Source organism: Buceros rhinoceros, unplaced genomic scaffold (assembly GCF_000710305.1).
Source record: "Buceros rhinoceros silvestris isolate BGI_N320 unplaced genomic scaffold, ASM71030v1 scaffold28751, whole genome shotgun sequence".
NCBI classification, from domain to species: Eukaryota; Metazoa; Chordata; class Aves; order Bucerotiformes; family Bucerotidae; genus Buceros; species Buceros rhinoceros.
In genome coordinates this window covers 1-19,665 of record NW_010394155.1, presented here as the reverse complement: position 1 = coordinate 19,665, position 19,665 = coordinate 1, and the positions used below count along the sequence as shown (strand labels likewise).

Here is a 19,665-nt window from a genome sequence, read left to right as displayed (position 1 = left end):
CCTGCACCTGCTGGAGAGTAGGAATTCCCCGGCAGGCTACACAACTAGAGCTAATGAGCTGCAGCAGGGTATGGGCTGTGTGGGTGGAGGTGTCTGTCCTCTGTTCTCTTGAGAGGTGTAGGACCTTGTAAGCCAGGGAGACTCTACCCTGGCAGGACCAAGGCAGTTCCTGAGTAGAGGTACCTCACACCTCTTTGCTCCTCTGTCCCTTATCCCTCTATTACAAGGTGATATCAGTTGTGTTGAGGCAACCTTGCAGCCCTCCACTTGGCCTGTGTCCTCTCTAGGCAGCTGTGCGCATCCTGAGGGCCACTTCCGTAGCTCATGCCTCCATCCAGCTCTGCTCTGCTCCCTCAGTGCCACTGCCTGAGTGATGTGGTGCCATAGGCCACTGCAAGGATAGAGGGGAAAGTGGTGTGCATGGGCAGTGGGGTGGAAGATCCTTGACAAAAGTGATGGGCTGCTGCCCGCTTTCCTGAGAGGAAGCTTTGAAATCCTCTGCAGTGCCGACAAGCAGCTTGGTGGCTTTCAGCGTGACGTGTGGCTAATTGCTCTCTGTATGTGGGCATATCTGTCTCTTGGCAGGACCTTCGTGAGAAGAACTGGAAAACAATGGAAGCATTGACCACGGTGGAGAAGGCATGTGAGGAAAAACTACTTGCTGCTACAAAAGCAAAGGTGAGTCTGGCATTTCTCTCTAGCAGGGATGCCTCAGCCTCCCTGAGCCACCAGAGATGTTTGCCCTGGGTTCCCTGCCTCCTGTTAGGAGCAGTGCTGACCCAGCCCTCCTGCCAGCTTCTCCATGATGTGGATCATGGTCAGGGAACTGGGAGAATGGGTGACCCAGGAGGGACAGTTTGATGGTTCTCAGTGGCAACTGTTTTCTCTGTTGCTGGTTTTGCTGTGCCAGATGACCCCTAAGAAAAGCAGGACTGGTACTGGCAGCCTAGTCAGCAGGCACCCAAGACCTCCATCCCATGCCAGTTTGTCCCTCTTACAGGAAGAGCTGGCCCAACAGCTGGACGTGCTTCAGACACAAACCAAGCAGACGCTGCTCTCTGCCCTTCCTGAAGTCATCGTGTCCTCGCAGCAGGTGGGCACAGGCTTTCTCAGGCCCCTGTAGAGCCTCTGCCATCGGGGAAGGACAGACCTTTTTTATTTCTTGTCCTCTTTTTTGAAACTCAGGATTATGACACGTGGCTACAAGAGTTTAAGGAGAAGACTGTGCATGTGCTAAAGCAGCACGTGATAACAGCAGAGGCCTCAGTAAGTGAAGAGGCTGGAAAGTGGAGGGGTGGGGGAGTGCCTGAAGGCCACTGGTTCCTTTTCCTCACCTCTCTCTCTATCCCTTCCCTCTCCTTTCAGGATGTGGCACTTAAACTGAAAGAGGCAGAGGAAGCGCAATGCACTTTACAAGCAGAATGTGAGCAGTACAGAACTATTCTTGCAGAGACGGTAAGTTGCAGCCCTTTGTGCTGCGTTGGTCTGTCACTAGAAGTATGTTGTGAGAGGTCTTCTGGCCACCCAGGCTGCCTGTGGGCTCATCGTGGGCATCCCACAGTACGCTGGGGGGCTGATGTGTAGATTATTTGCCAGTGAGACAGGGGAAGCAGAGAAGCCTGAATTTCTAGAGATATTCTGCAGCCTAATTGTGCTGGAAACCTCCCACCACCCTGGTGGTGGTGGGAGGTGACACAGCAAGCCTCTGATGAGCCAGGTGGTTAAGCCAGCCTACCTGCTGTGAGCCCCTAGCCCCACTCTGGGCACCTAGTTCTGTCACCTGTTCTTTGGCCCAAATCCTTGGAGAAGCGTTGGGTATGCCAGGGCTTCCAGCCCTGACAGTGCTCGGCTCTGGAGGACTGGAGGGCTCAGCTGAGGCTTTGCCAACAGGAAGGGATGCTGCGAAACCTACAGAAGAGCGTGGAGGAGGAGGAACAGGTGTGGAAAGCAAAGCTCAAGGTGTCTGAAGAGGAACTCCAAAAGGTGCGTGTTTGGGGCACACCTGGGTTTGTTGCTTGTCTGCAAAGGCTTGTGGAGCTGGACTTACAGGAGCAGAGGTGCTGTTGGCTATAAATCGGATGGTGACACTAACTATTCCTGCCAACCTTGAACTCTGAGATACAGGGACATTATCTTCTCCCCAAATCCACCCCTCCTGTCGCCAGACTAGCAGACAAGAAGCCCACCTCATGTAGGAACTAAGTCTCTCTTCCTCCCGGATCCCAACTCCCTGGCTGGTGTGTGCCTAGATCCTGCCAGTGGAGCTAGAGGAATTGTTGTAGCTCCCTAGTTCAGGCACGCTAGCGGGAAAACTACGTCACTGTTTCAGTAATCCAAGCTGCGATGCCTGGGAATTGGACTGAGCCCTTCTGGTGGGCACTGGCTTGATGGGAGGACAGCACGTGCAGGGCTCTTAGACTCTCATTCTCAGAGGAACCTGGCTTGCTCTCAAAACCTGGGTTGACCTTGGCATTCATTGAGCCTTCAGAAAGGAGGTCCAAAGCACGTACTGCACGTAGGTTTGGGTCCAGCTGTCTGTCTAGCTCTGGGTACTGCTCTTGCTAGTTACAAAGCTAGCCAGCAGCTGCCAGAGTTGTGCAGTTTGGTGGGGAGCATGTTTCATGAGCTCTCATGACTTACCTGGACTCTAGCAAAACCTGGCTGGCCATGCCTTTTCTGCAAAGTTCCCTTCAGTTACCACCGCCCTGTTGAATGTAGAACTGAAATGAAGCTAATTCCCATGGCCTGCCTGCTTCCCATCCATCACACAGAGTTTTGAAGTTAAGTGGGGCTACAGGGAGGCAGGGGAGCTCTTGTACAAGAGATCTTTGATTTCTTAGCCTGTTGCTGGCTCCTGCAGTGCCTGCACTGCTGAGGGCTGGTGTAGGGTTGCACGGGGATGATGTGGCTGCTGGTGGTGTGCTGGCAACAGGATGTTTGTGATGGGATGAAGGTCTGGTGGCTAGGTCAGGTCTCAGAGCAGTCTTGCCTCTGTGTGGAGAAGAGGTGACTACCTTTCCAAAAAATTCAGCAACCATGGAGTCCTCTTCAAAAATCAATCCATGTTTAAATGCAAACCCCAGGCTTTTTGTGATAGCTTGGTTCCTCCTAATAGCCCAGGACACCTCATTGGAGTGTCTGCCTTGCAGCTTCCAAACCAAAGGTGCTTTCAGTAGGAAACTTGGACTGAGTCTGGTGCCAGTTTCTTGGGTGTTGAAAGCTGACTACAGCCAGCTGAAGTCCTGCAGGCAAAAGCTTGCACCACAATTTATGTCCTTGGCCTATTGGACTAGTCCTCCCTCGGAAGAGGAGCTTCTGCCTTGCAGGCTGTGGAGCTCTGCTTTAGTGTCAGGTCTTTTTCACGCTTGGGTACAGCATGGAGTGGGAGAGGTGGGAGTGAAACACTGGCTGGGTTTTAGTTGAACAAAGGGTGCTCAGTGTCCACGTGAGACACTGTGCACTAACCTTCTCTGATCCTTTCTGGCTTAGTCACAACTCCAGCTGAAATCCCTTGAAGACATGGTGGAGAAATTGAAGGCAGATATGCAGAGCACAGATCAGGTAAAGTTTTTTTGGTGTGTGAGAATGTCCCTGCACATGTGCCAGATGCATGTGTGTGGCCTGGGCTGAGTCAGGACTCACCTCCTGACTTGCCTTGGGGAAAGCAGACTTGGACCAAGGGATGTTTGAGGTGCGTTGGACCTCAATGAATCAACCCCCTCCTGCTTTCCTCCCTTTTAATCCAGCTAAAGGAATACACTTCTCTTCTGGAAACGCAACTGGAAAATCACTTGGAGACAGCCAGCTCTGAACGCCAAAAATACACAAAAGAAGTTGAAGTTGTAAGTGGGGCAGCCAGTGCCTTCTTAACTGCTACTTTCTTCTAAGAAGAACTCACCACCCATCTGTGTTTTGGGGGTTTGAGGAATGCCCTGGGGAGCTGCAGCTTTGCAAAGCAGTCAAAAACGGATGGAGGTGTTTGCTCCAGTCTGGGTTGCAGACACCTAAATTCAGAAGACCATTGGCAAGGTGGTGGGTCAGGGAGAGCTGTGTGGAGATGCTGTCCACTGTCCTCAGTGGCGTGTAGGATTTCTGTCTCACGGCTGTCTCTATCTGAGCAGGCATCAGCAGGCAAGTTAGCAAGTGATGCCACCATGGCCTCTTTGAAATGTTACCACGTATAAATGCTTTCCTGGGCCAAAGGAAAGAGCTCCAAAGCAAAGAGCATAATTTACCTCTTTTTTTTTTTCTGTTCCTTCTGAACAGTTGAGGCAGCTCTTGTCAGAGTCCCAGGAGCAGCTGGAGGCAGCAAAGATGGAAACGCAAAAGCAGAGCAAGGAGCTGTTCCTGGTAAGGGAGGGCCCTCTGGAGCTGTTCTGCCTGAGGCCAGTTGGCAAACCCAGCTGTGGGGCTGGCATCCTCCCTTTGGGTTTGTGGAGGGGAGGAAGGCACAGCCAGCACAGGGAATCCTGGTGCTGTGGGATGCCAGATTCACCTGTCTTTCAGAGGGGATGTTGTGAGACCCAGGAGGAGATTTTTATTTGCCTGCCTTTCTTCCCTTGATGTGGATGGGAAGGAAGGAAGGGCAGCAGGGCTTGAGCTAGCTGGTGTGTAGAAGTAAAACCCAGCCTCCCTACCACTGGACATTGGTTACCCCAACAGCATGCTGAGGCAGGGGTTTGGGTGCCTTAAGCATCCACCTCCAGATGGGAGGACTGAGGCTGTGCAACCCGTGTGTAGGATTTGCTCGTGGAGCTGAAGGATGGGGGACATAAGTGGGGGAGAGAACTGGAACGTTGGGCCAGAAGAGCTAACAGACCTGCCAAAACCTTGAGGGCTTTTGTTTTTAAATCCATACTTTGATGGTGAGAAGCTGAAGAGATTGTTTTTAAAATCCTTGGTGGCACCAGTGACTTGCAGAGCCACTCTGGAGCGAAGCGAGCCAGGAGTATGGTTTCCCTTGGGTGCTGTGATTCTTCCCAGCCTTGCAGCTGCTACTGTCCAGCTCACTCAGCGAGCCAATGCAGCCACTTGCTCTAGAGGGAACGTGGTACAGGGTCATCATTAGCCTTCATCTCATTAGATGGGCAGGCTCTTTTAAGTGTGGAATGCATTTACGTTCATCCAGGGACCTTCTGTTTCTTCTGGCCAAGACAGGCTGTTGGCTTTGCTGCTTGGCTGGTGGTGGTGCTGCAATGCAGGATGGAGCTCTGGTAGATGGTGGGGGGTGGGGTGGTTAATCGGGAGGAGGGGAGGGATGTTCAAGTAACTGCCTCCCCAGCCATCCCAGCTGTGATCGATGGCCAAATGGGACCTTCCACCCTACCTCAATTGCTTTATTTAACACCTCAACTATGTTAGTGCAAACCCTCAGCAGTGGCTTTAAACCCAGGTGCTGAGTGATCAAAGGTGGGCAGACAAGGCACGAGCATGTGCTCCGCACCCCTAGGAGCTGCCATGCCTCAGGCTGCCCAGGTTAGGTACCACCATCCTGCATCTAGCAGAAACTGAGGCTATTTCCAAGAAGTTTCAGCTTGTATGCAAGCAAAAAAGCCAGCAAACTTTATAGGTCCTTGTGGGTCTTGTAACAGCTGCAGTGCAGGGATGTGTAGCTGAGCCAGGCTTGCTGGTCCTCCTTCCAGCTCAGGCAGCAGCTGAGTGAGATGAAGAGCCATGTACAGGATGGAGAAGTAGTGGGGTTACAAGCTGACCCAAGCAAGCCTGTGCCTTTGGAGGTTAGGGCAGTGAGACTGCTGCCCATGGAGGTGCTGACCCTTAACCATGTCCCTTGTCCTGTCTCGCTGTCTCTAACTGCATGGAGAACCACATGTGGCTTTGCTCAGGGCTTTCACGGCTGTGTTGTCTCCCATCCTGTGTGTTGGGGGGAAGCCAACCTCCCGTCCCTTCAACTATGCGTCCTGTTCCTGCTGGGAACATGTCACCAGCTGGCTTTCGCCAGGCTGTTCCCCTGGAGAGCCCTCCATCGTGGCATCAGGCCGGCAGGATTTTGGGGGAGGCAGGCAGGGCAGGCTGCAAGCCTTTGGGCCAACGCTGCCACACGATGATGCTCTGTTGGTTTCGTGTCCCCTCAAAGGAAGGGGACAACCTGACAAAGCTGTGCCAGGATCCCTTCCCAGATGGTGGGAATTGGGATTACAGAGGCTCTGTAAATCTTGCTGGAGCCGGGCTGAGGGTGCTAGCAGCGGCTGCTCCCTTTCCGGCTAATGCCTCTCCCTGGTGACCGTGCTGCTACGAGCTGGGCTTTGTCTCTTTTCTTAATCCCATTGTGTGGAGCCTCATCCCGGGCACAGGGACCTGCACTATGGGGTGCCTCTCATCCAAAGTCCCAGCTGGTGCTGACTGAGGAGCCAGGCAAAATTTGGCAATGCAAAGTCAAGCGCCAGGCTCGCCAGTGGCACCCTCCTGGCTTTTGTGTGGAGAGGGGATGCCAGTACCTATTGCCCTTTGGTGCCTTAGGGAAAGCATCAGTTTTCATTTCTTCTGCTTTCCTGGTGATGTCCCTGCTATCTCATCCCTTGGGATTTTTTTATTTTATTTTATTTCTGGGTGTTTTGCCTTTTTCTCAACACAGCTGAAGACCCAGCTGGAACAAAATGAAATGCTGGTGGAAAAGGAGCAACTGCTGCGGCAAAAGTTGGCACTGGAGCTTGAGGAGGTAGGTGCTGGTGAGGAGGATACAAGCCTTTATGGGTTCTTGCCTACTAATGAAGCCCAAGAATTAATTTGAAGAATTAACTTGAAGATTTTTCCACATTCCCTCACATCTGAAGAACTTCCTGCAGCATCTGTGCTAAGCCCACGTGCTTTGCTGGCCCCTTGAATTGTCCCCTTCCAGTCCACCCATGTTTTTTGCCAGCACTTTCCCTGGAGGGCTAAGAGCTTTAGCTGGGTTTCATGCTGCTTCTGGTGAGAAATGCCATCTTCCTGTGGGAGTTGCATCAGCAAAAGCAATGCATTGCGTTTAGCATCCAGGTATCTGACAGCGGCTCTGTAACTCTTCACCCGAGGCAGACCCACCGGGGACCAGGGGCTGTACAGGACAGGATCCTGGAGGTGCTTCCCACCGTTAGCTTGTGTGCTTATTGATATGTGTCCCCCTTCCAGGCCCAGAAGTCAGCGTGCAGTTTGCAAGCAGAGCTGGAAGAGCTGAGACTGGCTGAAAATGCAGTAGCTTCAGACACAGAGGAGGCCCAGCATCTCAAGGTGATTTGGCTGCCTTGCTCCCTTGTGCTTGGTGTTCAGCCGAGACAGCAAAAGCCATGTCCAAGCGGGACTAAGGACATGATTTATTATTTTTGGGGAAGGTGGGGCAAGGTAGGTTGTTACTCTGCAGGTTGCTCCCTGCCTGGGGCTGGCTGTGAGCTCCAAGGAGGACAGCAGGGTGCAAGTCACAGCCACTTCATCTGTGTTGGGCAAGGTAAGGGCAGTGCTCTGAGCAATCACTCTAGCAGGCTAGGCTTTCCGTGTATTAGGAAACTGTTCTGCTCCCTAAGGTTCGCTCGGCCCGTGGCATCTCCAGGGAGCCGGAGTGAGCTGTAGCTGGTGAGGTGACACCTGACTACTGTGGCAAGGTGGGAGCTGGGTGCTCCTCTGGCTTGTAGCCACTGAGGTGGCTTGGTGCAACTACAAGGTGACCTGAGGTATTCTGGAGGGGGGAAGATCACCAGACATAAAGGGAGGCTCAGGCACGTGTCTTCTTTTGACTCTCATGTAGGAAAGACTTGAAAAAGAAAAAAAATTAACAAAGGACCTGGGCCAGGCAGCAACCAAACTACAGGAGCTACTGAAGGTTACCCAGGACCAACTGGCCAAAGAGAGAGAAACAGTGAAGAAGTTGAGAGAACGTCTTCAGGAAACGGTACTTGTGGCCACAGCCATCCCTCCCCTTGACACTGCTGGAGGCCATGGGGAAGTGCACCTCAGGCGGTGGTTTAAAATGAGAGGCAAGGTGGCACTTGCTGCCAGAAGCCATCTGGGTTGCTTTTGGGAAGCCCTGGAACCACATCAGATGGTGGTCATGGTTCTTCCTTCCCTGAAGGCAGGACCTGGCACATCTGTGAAATGCTTTGGTGCTTGAGTTGCCATGAGATCAGGGTTGAGACCCAGCTGAGTAACTCACCTCTGTTTTTCCTTCTCCAGGGGGAAGAGGACCGTTCGAAGGAAGGGACTTCAGTTTGACAAGTCTGTGACCTGGACCTTGCCATTCAACTTACCAAAATGCCTTACACATTCCTAAAAATAAAAATATATGCTGAATTTACTGTAGATAAGAGATACAAGCCATTAGTTACCCAAAGCTTAGTTTTGAAACTAAAAAAAAAAAAATACGAAAAACCTCCAACCAGTAAACTTCGCAGGTGTACGTTTGTAAGGAACTCTTCATGCTCTTTTGTACAACAGTTTGTTCGCCAGGGAGCCGCACCAGCTGCACTGGGGCAGGTGCCGGAGCTTCACCCTGCTGTTGCAGCAGACCCATGAATGTGTGGAAAGGGAAGACTCTGTTTGTACATCAACCAGTGCAATTACTATTATATATGGGTTTTTTGTTTTGGCTGGTTTTTTGAGTGAAAGAAGTGTGCAAGTAAGACCCACCATGGAAGGAAGCCTCTCTTTGAGGGGTGGCTCTTGGCACGTATCCTTTTGTGTATTTCTGGGTGTTGATGCAATTAAAATGACATAGTGAAAAGAGCTTGTCCTTTATTTTTCTTATTATTTTTTAATTTTTTTTTAGGTTTGTAGGCCAGGCATGTCTTTGGGGTTACTGAAGAAGGACACTGCTTTGGCCAGGAGCAGATCCTTTATTCTCCTTGCTGTGCTGGAAAAGCCATCCCTTCTGTTTTTTCTTCAATATAAGCAAAGGAGATAAACTTTTCCTTCCAGTCCCATGTTTTCGGGCCAGTGGTGCACACCCAGCTACCTGTGCGGGGCAGTGGGGGATATGGTGGTGCCTGGTCACTGCCAGGCTGCCCAGTCGTCTGCTCTCCTGTTCCTACAGCTTTCCTATTTAATTATTTTTCTCTTTTTTTTGTTTTCCTCCCCTCTGTCATCTTTTTTTTTTTTTCCTAAGCTGGTTTCTTAGGAAGTGGCAGAGGCCATGTGATGGCTCAGTGCCTGTCTCCCCCTAATAAAGCTGCTGAGCCTGGCACTGACAGCAGCAGGATTTGAGAGAGGGGGAAAAAGGCCCCTGAAGTGCTCGGTGCCTCTGGGATGTGCAAAGAGCCAAGGCTGGGAAGGGACAGACCTACCTCCATTTTGTTCCTGGGGAAGGCAGTATGTGCTCAACCTCTGTATTAGACACCAGGTGAGACTCACACAGGTGAGACTGAGCCAACACAAGCCCTGTCCCCTCATCAGCATTGTGATGATTAAGGCATGTGCAAATCACACTTGGGTGGCAAAGAGGTGTGTGACCCATCGTTGAGCAGACAAGAAAGCAGGGAAGGTCATGCTGAATTCTGGCTGAGGAAGTGGCAAGCTGAGAGTCACACCCCCCACCCCAAACCCGCCTCCCACCCTTTGGTCTGAGGCTTGCCGAGGCTTTGCTGGCTGAGGTGGAGTAGGCACTGCTGCACCCAGAAGTCAGGGCACACGTATGTGCTAAGCCCCACAATGCTCCTTGCAGAAATGGGCTGAGCACCTTTGGGGGCACGCGCACACCCTGCCTCCCATCTGCAGCCGCCCCCCCCCACTTTTGGTGGGTGGCTTGGTGACACCCATCGCTCAGTGCCTGCCTGTACATGCAAGTGCCTCACAGGATGTGAGGTGATGGCACTCGCACCTGGCCAGAGCGTTGTGACTCCTTGTGAGGTCGTGGCCTTGGCCTCTTGCATGGCAGCTGAGACCCCGTATGCTCATTACAAGCCCCGCTGCTGCTTCTCCCCAACCCCTCCCAGCCCTGAAGGCTGTTGCATGTGCCTAAGCAGCACATCCTGCAGTCACCTTGCGATCGGGCAGGCCCCTCTCTCCAGGACAGAGGGACAGACTTGGTAAGCAGACCTTTGCCCTGCAGCCATGATCAGCCTTCAGTTTCTTGTTCTGGCTTTCATGGCGCATGGGGAGGACCTCATGAACCAAGGACCGCTGGCAGCATCGTCTCTCGCCATAGAGCAGCCACAGAGCAGCATGCTTTGGCCTATACCTTTTGGCTTTTAAGAGCCCCAGAAATGAGGGAACGCCTGGATTTTACCAGGATTGAAAAAAACCGTGCACCCAACCCCCAGGCTGGAGTGAGCTGTTGCATGTGTCAGAGTGGTCATCATCCCCAGAGAGCCATCAGTAGCAGCAGGTGCTAAGTGATGCAATCCTTTGGTTTTTCAGTTTTTTGCTTTCGCAACAATGATTTCCTTTAAGCTCTTGTGCAAAATAGAGCAGATAGATACCCAGGCGTTAACACAAGCAGTAACAGAGCCCCTGAACCAGCAAATGCAAGGAGGGTGACCAGCATCCTGAGTGCACACGGGGCAGGTGGGCTTGGATGGGGCTCCAAAAGGTGCAGATTCAGTGCCCTCAGTGTGGGAGGACATGGTGCCCTTCCAGGACATGTCACTGAGCTGGCCATTCTAGGAAGAAAAAGAAGGGCTGAGCTTGTGAAGCAAAGCTGAAAAAAAATCCCATGGGAAAGATATTTAGCTTACTTTTCAAAACCTAGAGTGGCATCGCTGGTGTTTTTTCTTCTCTTGGCATTCTGATGAAGGGGAAGGGCATTCTGAGGAGCTAGGAGAAACCCGAGCCCTGCCCACCAGCACACAGGGCTGAGGAGTGCCCAGCCCCTGCTCTTCCACGACCTGGTGGGGTTTTACAACATATTTGTGTCTGTCCACCCACTGGGCAGCTGTGGGCTCTACTAAGGGTTATCTCCTTTCCTCCAGGCAGGTAGTCGGTGTGTTGTTTGTCAGCCTGTGACTCAGGGCAGGCACAATCAGGGGTCAGGGTGCTGTAGGCAGGTACTTTAATCGATACAGATCAAGTGATCACCCAGCTGGGGTGATTTTGGATGGGAATGCTGGCTCCTTCTGCTGATTTCAGCATGGCTGGAGTTACTGCTCAGCCTGGGTACTGTAGGCTTAAGCCACAGCTTAGACACTCAAGCTCACCTTTGCTAGAGCAGCTAAATCATGTTTACACCATCTGCTGCTTGTGCTCAGGACTGAACTACTAGGCTGCATCTTCTAGTCTCATCTTATCCCCTGTGTAACAGAAAACAATGGCTTTTGGGAACTTCATAGGCTTGAAAACGTTTCTAGCAGCTCTGCTCTTGCTGCAGCCAAGCTGTGCTACCCGAGCTGGAGTCCTGCTGAGTTTGCGTGGCTCTGAGCTGTGCCCAGTCACCTGAACCCCTTCACCTCTTTTCTCATGTAGTCCTGTTAAAGGATCTTCTCTTCCCAGCAACCAGCCAAGCTATAGGAAGTAGTGCTCATCTTGTCTCCCCCTCGCTCTCTCTTTGCTTGCCTTGCCTTTTCAGAAGGTCTGGGTGATTTGGGAGAAACGTTTAACAGAAAGGATTTGAAAGAGTCACAGGAGGAAACATCTTCCTGTGCCTGTCATCCCCTCTTACTGCAGGACACCCAGCCTTGGGAGATGATGGGTGAAGTTTGTCCCACTTACTCCATGACATGGACAAGTCTGAAGTGTTATACTTCTGAAGGTGAAGAGTTACTGCCAGCCCTGGAGTGCAGTACTCTTTCAGAGAGGCCAATATAATACCTCAGGATTTGCTGTGAGGGTCCCAAAAGCAGCCAAAGCCTCTTAGATACTCTTAAACGGTGGGACAACACCTAGCAAAAGCCCGAAGTGCCACCTCAGACATCTCATTCCCAGAAGTCCTGGACCTAAGGCATTTGAACCCAAGTCCCTGCTCTGAGGGCCCTTTCACGTTGTGATAACTGTGCTCCTACCTTCCAGGTCTGACATCCTTCCCCCTTTGCAGGGTCTCCTGCTCCACCTGCTACCCAAGGGAGGAAATCCCAGGCAGAGGTCCACCACAGTGTCGCCCGGGCTCAACATCTCTTTGAAGACTCTGGAGTCTGAAGGCACTAGTTATCAATCAGCTGACTCTTGGCTGGGAGTTCCCTTTGTTTACCAAGCAGCACCACTCCCGCTGTGTCACATCAGTTTCCTTATCTCAACCTGGACTTTGGACAGAAACCAGCACTGCAGACACCCAGCCAAGGAGCCGTTTATGAGGGCAATTACCCACTTGGGTGAGCTCAGAGTTGATTGAAACACTGGTTAAAGGCACCAGCAGAAACCAGGCCAGTTTGCTTTTTCTTTGCTCCGGTGGGCCTCTCAGCATAGGAGAACCTTGTACTCCCAAGCCTGTGACCCGCCTGGGTGCCAAGTTAGAGCAGTCAGTCAATGCCTGCCTTTAATTAAAGGTTTTAACCATGCAGCATGGCCAGAGAGGGCACATGCTGAGTTAGGTAATGGACCGTTATTCCCCTGGCCCCACAGATAAACCAGGGTAGCACATTGTTCTGAGGAGCTGCGTGGACAGTACAGCTTTCTGTCCCAGCACATCTGGCAAGAGCTCACAGAGAAAGGGGCAGCCTGTAACTGTCTGTGCTTCAACGGGCCGGGCAGAGAAAGCTCCCTCAGTTTTTACAGGGAAAGCAGCACAAAACAGCTGCCACATGCTGGGTTTGTCTTTCTTACTCACTCAGATTGCAAATATGAGATGTTTCCCAGGAAACTCCCCCCCCCATGGAAATTCGGGTCCACAGCCTAATAGCAGAGACAAGGTGCTGTTAGGGACCTAGTGCCTTCAGGAGGCTGGCTCCGCTGTGAGGGGGGTGCGGGGCCAAGGAAGGCAGCACACTCTGCAGACAGATGAACGCGATTTCCCCCCAACTCCCTCGTCTCCACCAGTTCCTCCTTGGAGTCTGTTTCCCCCCATGCTTTCTTCCCTGCGAGCAGCACAGGGTGGTGTCTGTAGGTGCAGCCAGCTCCCCTGGCTCACGCGGGCACCAGCATGCTCAGCCAGCAGTGCTAGCCCCAGGGCTAAGCCAGAAGCTGGAGAGGAATCAGTCACTGACCCAGGGGAGGGAAACCCCATTTATTTAGGCCATATGAATTTGGCACGCACAGAACATATCACAGTAACGCACTGGAGGCTAAGGGTTTTGGTTTGTTTTTGTTTTTTTTTTTTCTCTACAGACATACAGGAAAACTCTATGCAACTCCCATGTACACATTACACAAAGGAAACAGCTTTAATCAACCACCAGTGAAACATGGAAGCTTTTAAGATCTCTGTAGCTGGCACAGGAATGTTCTCTACCCCCCCACCCCATACAAAAGGCATTTCAGGTCAAACTTTCTAGTAGGTGATAATTCCATGCATTTCTACAGAATTAAAGAAGCTAACAGACAGAAAGCCCAGATCAAGCCACATTAGTTAGGCTGATTGGTTCTAAGTTAAATCAATAATTATGGACAAATGGACCAAGTGACCAAAGACTGGGGCTAAGAATACCACTTTTTAAGATGTGGCTCCTTCTCATTGTACTACTCACAGCTGGAGAGCTCCGATACAGGAATTTGCATTTGTAAAAGCTTCAGAAGCATCCGATCCACTAGTAAGTATGTATTAGAGAAACAAAGGTAGCTCTAAATTAAACTATGTCATTAGAAAAGCAATTTTTATAGAATCAGGCTGGAAGAGACCTCAAGACACTTCATAACAAGAAAATGGAACCTACAGACCAAGTGAACCTTTAAATATTACTGCATTGTGAGTTTACAAGAGTGGGTTAGGACTATTTCTCCAGAAAAGTGTCTATTTTACCTCTATTTAACTTCAGAATTGGCCTTTATTAGTACTGCTCTGCAACTGCAAGCACTAAGAGTTTAACCCAGTTTTGGTGCCAACAGGTTGCTTTAGCCTAACTTTAACTACACATCTTAAGTTTTGTATTAAATGGTTACAGGGGAAAAGTTTGAGTTTGGCAATTTGGCCCGTAGCCTCAAAAAGACTGACTGAATTTTTCTTGTTACATTTTGGAAAAGTAAGAACATGAGCCAGATTGTTCTCACCTTCCCCACCTTTCTTCCCATGATATGCTGCTGTGTTAGACAAAAATTTTGAGACCTTTAGTGTTAAATCCATCGGGGACCGTATTGGGCTGGACAACCAATGCAAATATTAATACACCAAGATAAATCCTTAGACTTGATTTATTTAGGGTCATTTGTACATACGAGCTACATCTCCAAAATCTATTTTATTCTACAAGACAGCTTCCCTACAGTTAGTGAAACCCTTGCCTAGAATGGTTGCTTTACATGACTGATATATTAAAACATGGAATGCTTGTAGAGTTGTGGCACTGTATGACATCTACACAGGACTTCCTTCAAAAGCTACGACTAGGGAGCCTCCTAGCTTCTCAGCAATGCAAGCTCGGTTGAGGTCCTCTGGCCCATTTGCTTGGCATTCATGCTTTATGCCTAAAAAAAGAGGCAAAACACTCAATAATGTAGTATTTAAACATGCTAGTCATCAATCAAAGAAACATACTTGGTAGTAATATTAGAAGCAGCAATCCGGTCTCTCAAGCAAAGCCCTGCCTTAGCTGAGGCATTTGGATGGTCTTCCCCCACCCCAATAGGTCACAGGAGACTTCTGACTACACACCAGCTATCAACGCAGAAATATCACGGAGAAAGCTGTCACGAGATCCGTGCTCAGACTGTTAGCCTCTTCATTACAAGCTATCTTAGGAGTGAATCTCTCATTTCTAGTGCTACCTTGGATATGGCAGGTGAGGGAGCTGCGCACAAGCACACTAAGGTGGCTGAGTCAGCTCATGCTGGCTCTGAAGAGGTGGGTAAAAGAATCAGAGTGAGAACCTGAGATGCAGAGACCAGAAAGACTTCACTGGTCTAGGAATCAACAGTGGTTTCTATTTTTTTTTCTTCCTGAAGAGCAGGGAGCCAAACCCAAGCCTGCCTTATGTGGAGAAAGCAGAATTTCTTCAGGGGTTTTTTTTGTTTGTTTTTCTCAACTCCCACATGTGCAGCAGTCTCTCTGTGTAGTTCCCATCCCCGGGTGAGTTGTCCTGTATAGGCTGGCACTGCTGCACAATGATTCTGTCAGTCTGTCACGCTGTGAGATATTGACCCAGCACAGCACGAGGAACTGAAGGTGCGGGCAGTGCTCTCTGGCTATGAGCCACTGTAATGACCAACTTAGCATGAAATTTCTGAATGCTGCAGCAAGGTGTTTACTCCTTGGTTAATGGTGCCTTGGCAGGCTGAACGTAACTTTGCTTCTCCACCTGGAGATGCAGTGCCTTTTGAAACGAGAAAAATCACAACTGCATCTCTAAATCAAGTGAATTGTTAATTCCTACTATAGCACAGTAAGTTTATGAGATTGCGTATTTTAGAAGGCTGAAAGTCGACTGCTACCAAGGCAGCTCTGCACAAAACCCAGCTCCGTGTTAGGAATCTAATGGTTGCTAGCCCGCATGGTGCAGATGTGGCTCTGTACAGTACAGCTATAGTGTCACGCATTGCAAAGTCTGCTCTTGTCCTGAGCACAGTTCTAGTGCTTCTAAAAATCCAGCTCATTTTAGCTGTCACAGGCCATTTCACGTGTGAAGTTTTCATCTCGCTAGTATCTCAAAAAATAAAAAAAGCACCCCAAACCCATCAGCCAACGGTTAGGCCTTGTTGCGTAAGCATTCTAGGGGCGTGGCACAGCTCCAAGCATTAGCTTTGTTACCTACCTTGAAACTTCTTTTTGATTGCATCCTTGGAGCTTGCATAGATCATCTTACTTTTGAGAGGGGCTTGTTCTGGTGCCCTAGTGGGATACACCAAAAAGAGTAATTAGTGACATTTATTATCCAGCACAGACAGAAACAACATTCCAATTGATTATGAACAAGTGAAAGGTCTCATAGGTGAGAATACAGGCATCAGGCTGTTTGGCTCACTTTAAGCCTGTCATCTTGCCAGCCTGGGCAATACAAACACTCAGAGACCTCACCCACAGTGCCTGGACTGCATGTTATGAATAAGTGAGTTGTGGCTTACCACAAGAAAAACATCAGTTCTTCTTTTTTGGATTCCTTGGTCTCAAAGCTTGCATCATACAAGGCATAACGACAATCCTTCTCGGGAAGCATTTGCACAAAGTGCTTGAAAGGGTCGGTAACTGTCACACCGACATCTCCCACTAGAATCTCTTTGCCTTCTTCCACAATAATGCACTTTTTGTCTGGACTGAGGCAGAAGATGACAGCCTTCTTCCTCTTCTTAATTTCCTCAGGCGTAGAACACTTCCGCACCTTCATGTCATAGAAGATACGGCATACCTCATCAGCAACTTGTACTCCAGATGCCTGCAAAGGCAAGAGCAAAGACCTTTAGGGCTACCGCTGCAAATTTTCACCACTCCATTACTCCGCTGCCTTAAATCTGAAGCTAGAAGACAAGCAATATTCACCAGTGGCCTGAAAGTTTTGTCCAACAAGGCAAACCTCTCCTTCCAAGCCAAGCAAAGAATCTGGAGTCTTGATGCTGCCCACAGTCAGCTGCCAAACCAAAACTATTCCAAAGGCAGCACAATACTACTTATATGAGAACATTGTTTCCGGGTAGCTTTACAGACATGCCCTTCCTTTGTCCTCTGAGATGCAGTTGCGACAGAGTCTTCGGCATTACAGCAGCTTAATTTTGTTACCCATTTCAGGCTGGCTAGACAACTGAGTCCGCAAGGGTCTTCTGTTCAGAATTGCCTAGCCATTTCTAGCACACTAGCTAGCAGCTTTAGAGACTGAGGTAAAACATGGCCAAATTCCACACTTGTCACATGCATTTGGTTTACAGATTAAAAGAAATGTGGTGGGGTACCGGGACTATAGTGGTACAGTTTTTAACTGAACAAGTCACCTTTCCGAAGTTGCTCTGAATTCAGTGTTTTAAATGGGGAAATTGCTAGTCTACCAGTTAGTGTCTACTCCCCAGCAGTTCCTCCATCAGTTTTTAAAGCTGCCTTTTCAACTATCCCCACCCCATCCCCACCTCCCCCTGCCTGAAATCTGATGGGAAATTCCAGTAACTTAGTGGTATCCCCCTGTGTGAGCTGTAATAGAAGGTGCAGATGCAGCATTACCAATCTAATGTTAAAGGCAGCTGTATAGCATAAAGAGGACAGAAAAAAAAAGATGGCAAGGTAGAAGCATTTATATCTGAGTTTTTTTTTCCCCTCAGAGTGCAGAAAAGTTGGAGAGCTTAAAAGCAACTGTGCAATAGTGAATACTGCAAATATGGGAAGCCATACTGGCCAGCAGACACTGCTGGAAGGACATCATGGCCAGAGTAGTGAAGTCCAAATTGAAACCTGTCCTATACTCATTTATCTGCTCAAAATGCTACATGCAGCATAAACAGTGAGATTCCTTTCTAATACTGCTTCTTTCCCTGCTGGTTTTTGGTCTTCCAAATTCAAGTGACATTACCCTCAGATATAACAATTCTTATCTCAGAAGGAAAATCACCCTCCTCCCTCTGTGCAAACTTGCCACACATCACTGTCACAAGCAGTCAGCAGTCAGGTAAAGCATCATGTGAAATATAGCAACTGAAAAAGACTAAAGGTTGTTCTTCATTTTATTCTTCCTTAAGCTCAGCCCCAAAACACGTGCTTGATGGACTCTTTTTGTGGGAGACATTGTACCTTGTCAGAGTGGAAGTGTTCTGAAAAAAAAGCAGAGTTCAGCTACAAAACCAAGGAGATCAATGGTGAAGAAGCTTTCAAACAGGTTGTTCTTGAGAGATGGTTATTGATCTGACAACTACTTAACATTTTTTTAAAAGTCTTGACCAATGCCTACCATACAGGACCTCAGATCAGCCCAGATTCTCCTTTTTTCTATTGACACCTCTCCTTTTGTAAATTCTAGTGGCTGGCACAACTTTGCTAACCCAGTGAAGAGAGGTGGCAGAGCTGGCAGAATCTACTATCATGGATTTTAGCATCTAGATCTCCCAAGTGCTGGGCATGTAAAATCAGGGCAATCTCTTATAGCAGTGAACCTGAGACAGAACCTTTTCTCTAGCATGGAGAACAGTGCTCTTCAGGGATTTACTCAAATACAAGGGGACCTCCCTCAGGATTGACAAAGCATGGCTTGTCTGTTAGGGGTAATCTATCCAGAATCCCTTGCACTTTCTGTGGGATAAGAGAACAGGGAGTAAGTCACTGTGCCTCAGCTGCCTGGCAGGCAGCCACCCTTCTGCATATCTCCAAGAAGGCAAAGAAAATAAGCGGAGAAAGCTTATTCCAGGATAAATTTGACTTGCTGTTTGTAGTTTTGCTCAAAGTGACTCATTCCTATGTCACCTCCTCCAGGCAGAGAACCTGCACTTTGTCACTATGACTGAGAACTAACGAGGAATAAAGGTCTTTGTCCTCCCATCCCAGTGGTTGGTGTAGGCAAGAGCTCACTGGGAAGACTCTTAAAACAAGGCTGCCCTAATAAAGCAAACAGTGCAGTGACTAGAACTATTGCATCATTCAGTAAGGACAAATCACAGTGAACTCAAGACAATCTTTTTTTCCACCCTGATGCTTGCCTTCTAACTAATGGCACCTCAGTAGCTGACAAGAGGCATTAAAAGTTTTTAGTCACAAAATCCTCAAGATTTGAAGTAGAAAACACTTAGAAAGTCTGAACCAGCATGAGAATGAGTCTAGTAATTGCATAAAAGCAGTTCACATCACATAGATCTGCCTTTTGTTGAATCTTGGCTCCACAGCCACTAATCCCCCTGCACAAAATCCTGTTGACACGAAGTTAACTTTGAGAGAAGAGGTTAATGTTCAGCAGAGTGCCAGAAGCAAGCAGCAGCAACAGAGCTGCATGTTGATGCAAACTGTGCAGTTAAGAGCAGATGGCTGTGCTACTGCACAGCCAGAAACATGTCTCCAAGTCAGGAGACAAATTGTTTCCTTATAAAGAAACTGAACTCTGCTGGCAACTCATTTCAGATTCCAAAAATGTTGAGAGTATTTAGTCTGGAAACTCAAAATTCACTGTTAAACTGCAGCTGATAACTGGGGCTCACCAGAGACTGAAGGGACAATAGCAAGAACTGGATTTTTTAGCTTTCCAAAGCAAAAGGCTATTAATAACTGGTGCTACTCCTTTTCACAGCTGCTGTACAACCCCTGGACTCAGCACCCAGGCTGACATTACTGGCCATTATATTGCTAGGGTCAACACAGATTTTTTTTCAGTCTCCGAAAACACTATAGCTGTGTTATAGTACAGGTTGAAATAACTCCCAGGGCAATTGCTTCCAAAAAGAGGAACTTTTCTAACTGTAGGACTTCCTCTTCAACCCTGGGCTTGTACTGCCATGACTGGCTTCATAAACACTCTTAAAAAAGAAAAAAACCCACCCCAAATCCTGGGCAGCTTTTCTTGTAAGGTGATTGCAACCACGCTGTGTAAGGCAGCAACTGGATGACTGTTAAGAGCACTGGAATAAAGAGAAATGCCAGAAATGCCACAGTCGTAAATGCATGTCCTCAGTCAACATTTTAACCTGTCTCTGCTGATTTGTCCAGAAGAATAGCCATCGAGAAGCCTCCACTCCACCAGTAATGACAGAATAAACTTCTATTTATTATTA

At 49.0% G+C, this 19,665-nt stretch overlaps 2 protein-coding genes across 2 annotated transcripts in view; one reads left to right on the top strand and one right to left on the bottom strand.

Moving 5' to 3' along the window:
* The window catches only part of RRBP1 (ribosome binding protein 1), a 19,972-nt gene extending 11,615 nt beyond the window's left edge, over positions 1–8,357 (top strand). The window contains exons 11-23 of the mRNA XM_010145155.1: positions 586–678; positions 1,001–1,093; positions 1,186–1,266; positions 1,366–1,455; positions 1,891–1,983; positions 3,490–3,561; positions 3,747–3,842; positions 4,267–4,350; positions 5,643–5,735; positions 6,593–6,676; positions 7,126–7,224; positions 7,736–7,879; positions 8,161–8,357. Of these exons, the coding sequence (XP_010143457.1) occupies positions 586–678; positions 1,001–1,093; positions 1,186–1,266; positions 1,366–1,455; positions 1,891–1,983; positions 3,490–3,561; positions 3,747–3,842; positions 4,267–4,350; positions 5,643–5,735; positions 6,593–6,676; positions 7,126–7,224; positions 7,736–7,879; positions 8,161–8,199 (1,161 nt within the window). The 3' untranslated portion in view covers positions 8,200–8,357. The remainder of the gene's footprint in view (positions 1–585; positions 679–1,000; positions 1,094–1,185; positions 1,267–1,365; positions 1,456–1,890; positions 1,984–3,489; positions 3,562–3,746; positions 3,843–4,266; positions 4,351–5,642; positions 5,736–6,592; positions 6,677–7,125; positions 7,225–7,735; positions 7,880–8,160) is intronic.
* A 4,700-nt stretch (positions 8,358–13,057) lies between these two features.
* Positions 13,058–16,367, bottom strand: DSTN (destrin (actin depolymerizing factor)). Its single transcript, XM_010145154.1, has 3 exons — positions 16,060–16,367; positions 15,750–15,826; positions 13,058–14,466 (listed from the first exon to the last, which is right to left on the bottom strand). The coding sequence occupies exons 1-3, from the start codon at positions 16,317–16,319 to the stop codon at positions 14,357–14,359; spliced, it is 447 nt and encodes a 148-aa protein (XP_010143456.1). The 5' UTR covers positions 16,320–16,367; the 3' UTR covers positions 13,058–14,356.
* Between the last annotated feature and the right edge of the window lie 3,298 nt (positions 16,368–19,665).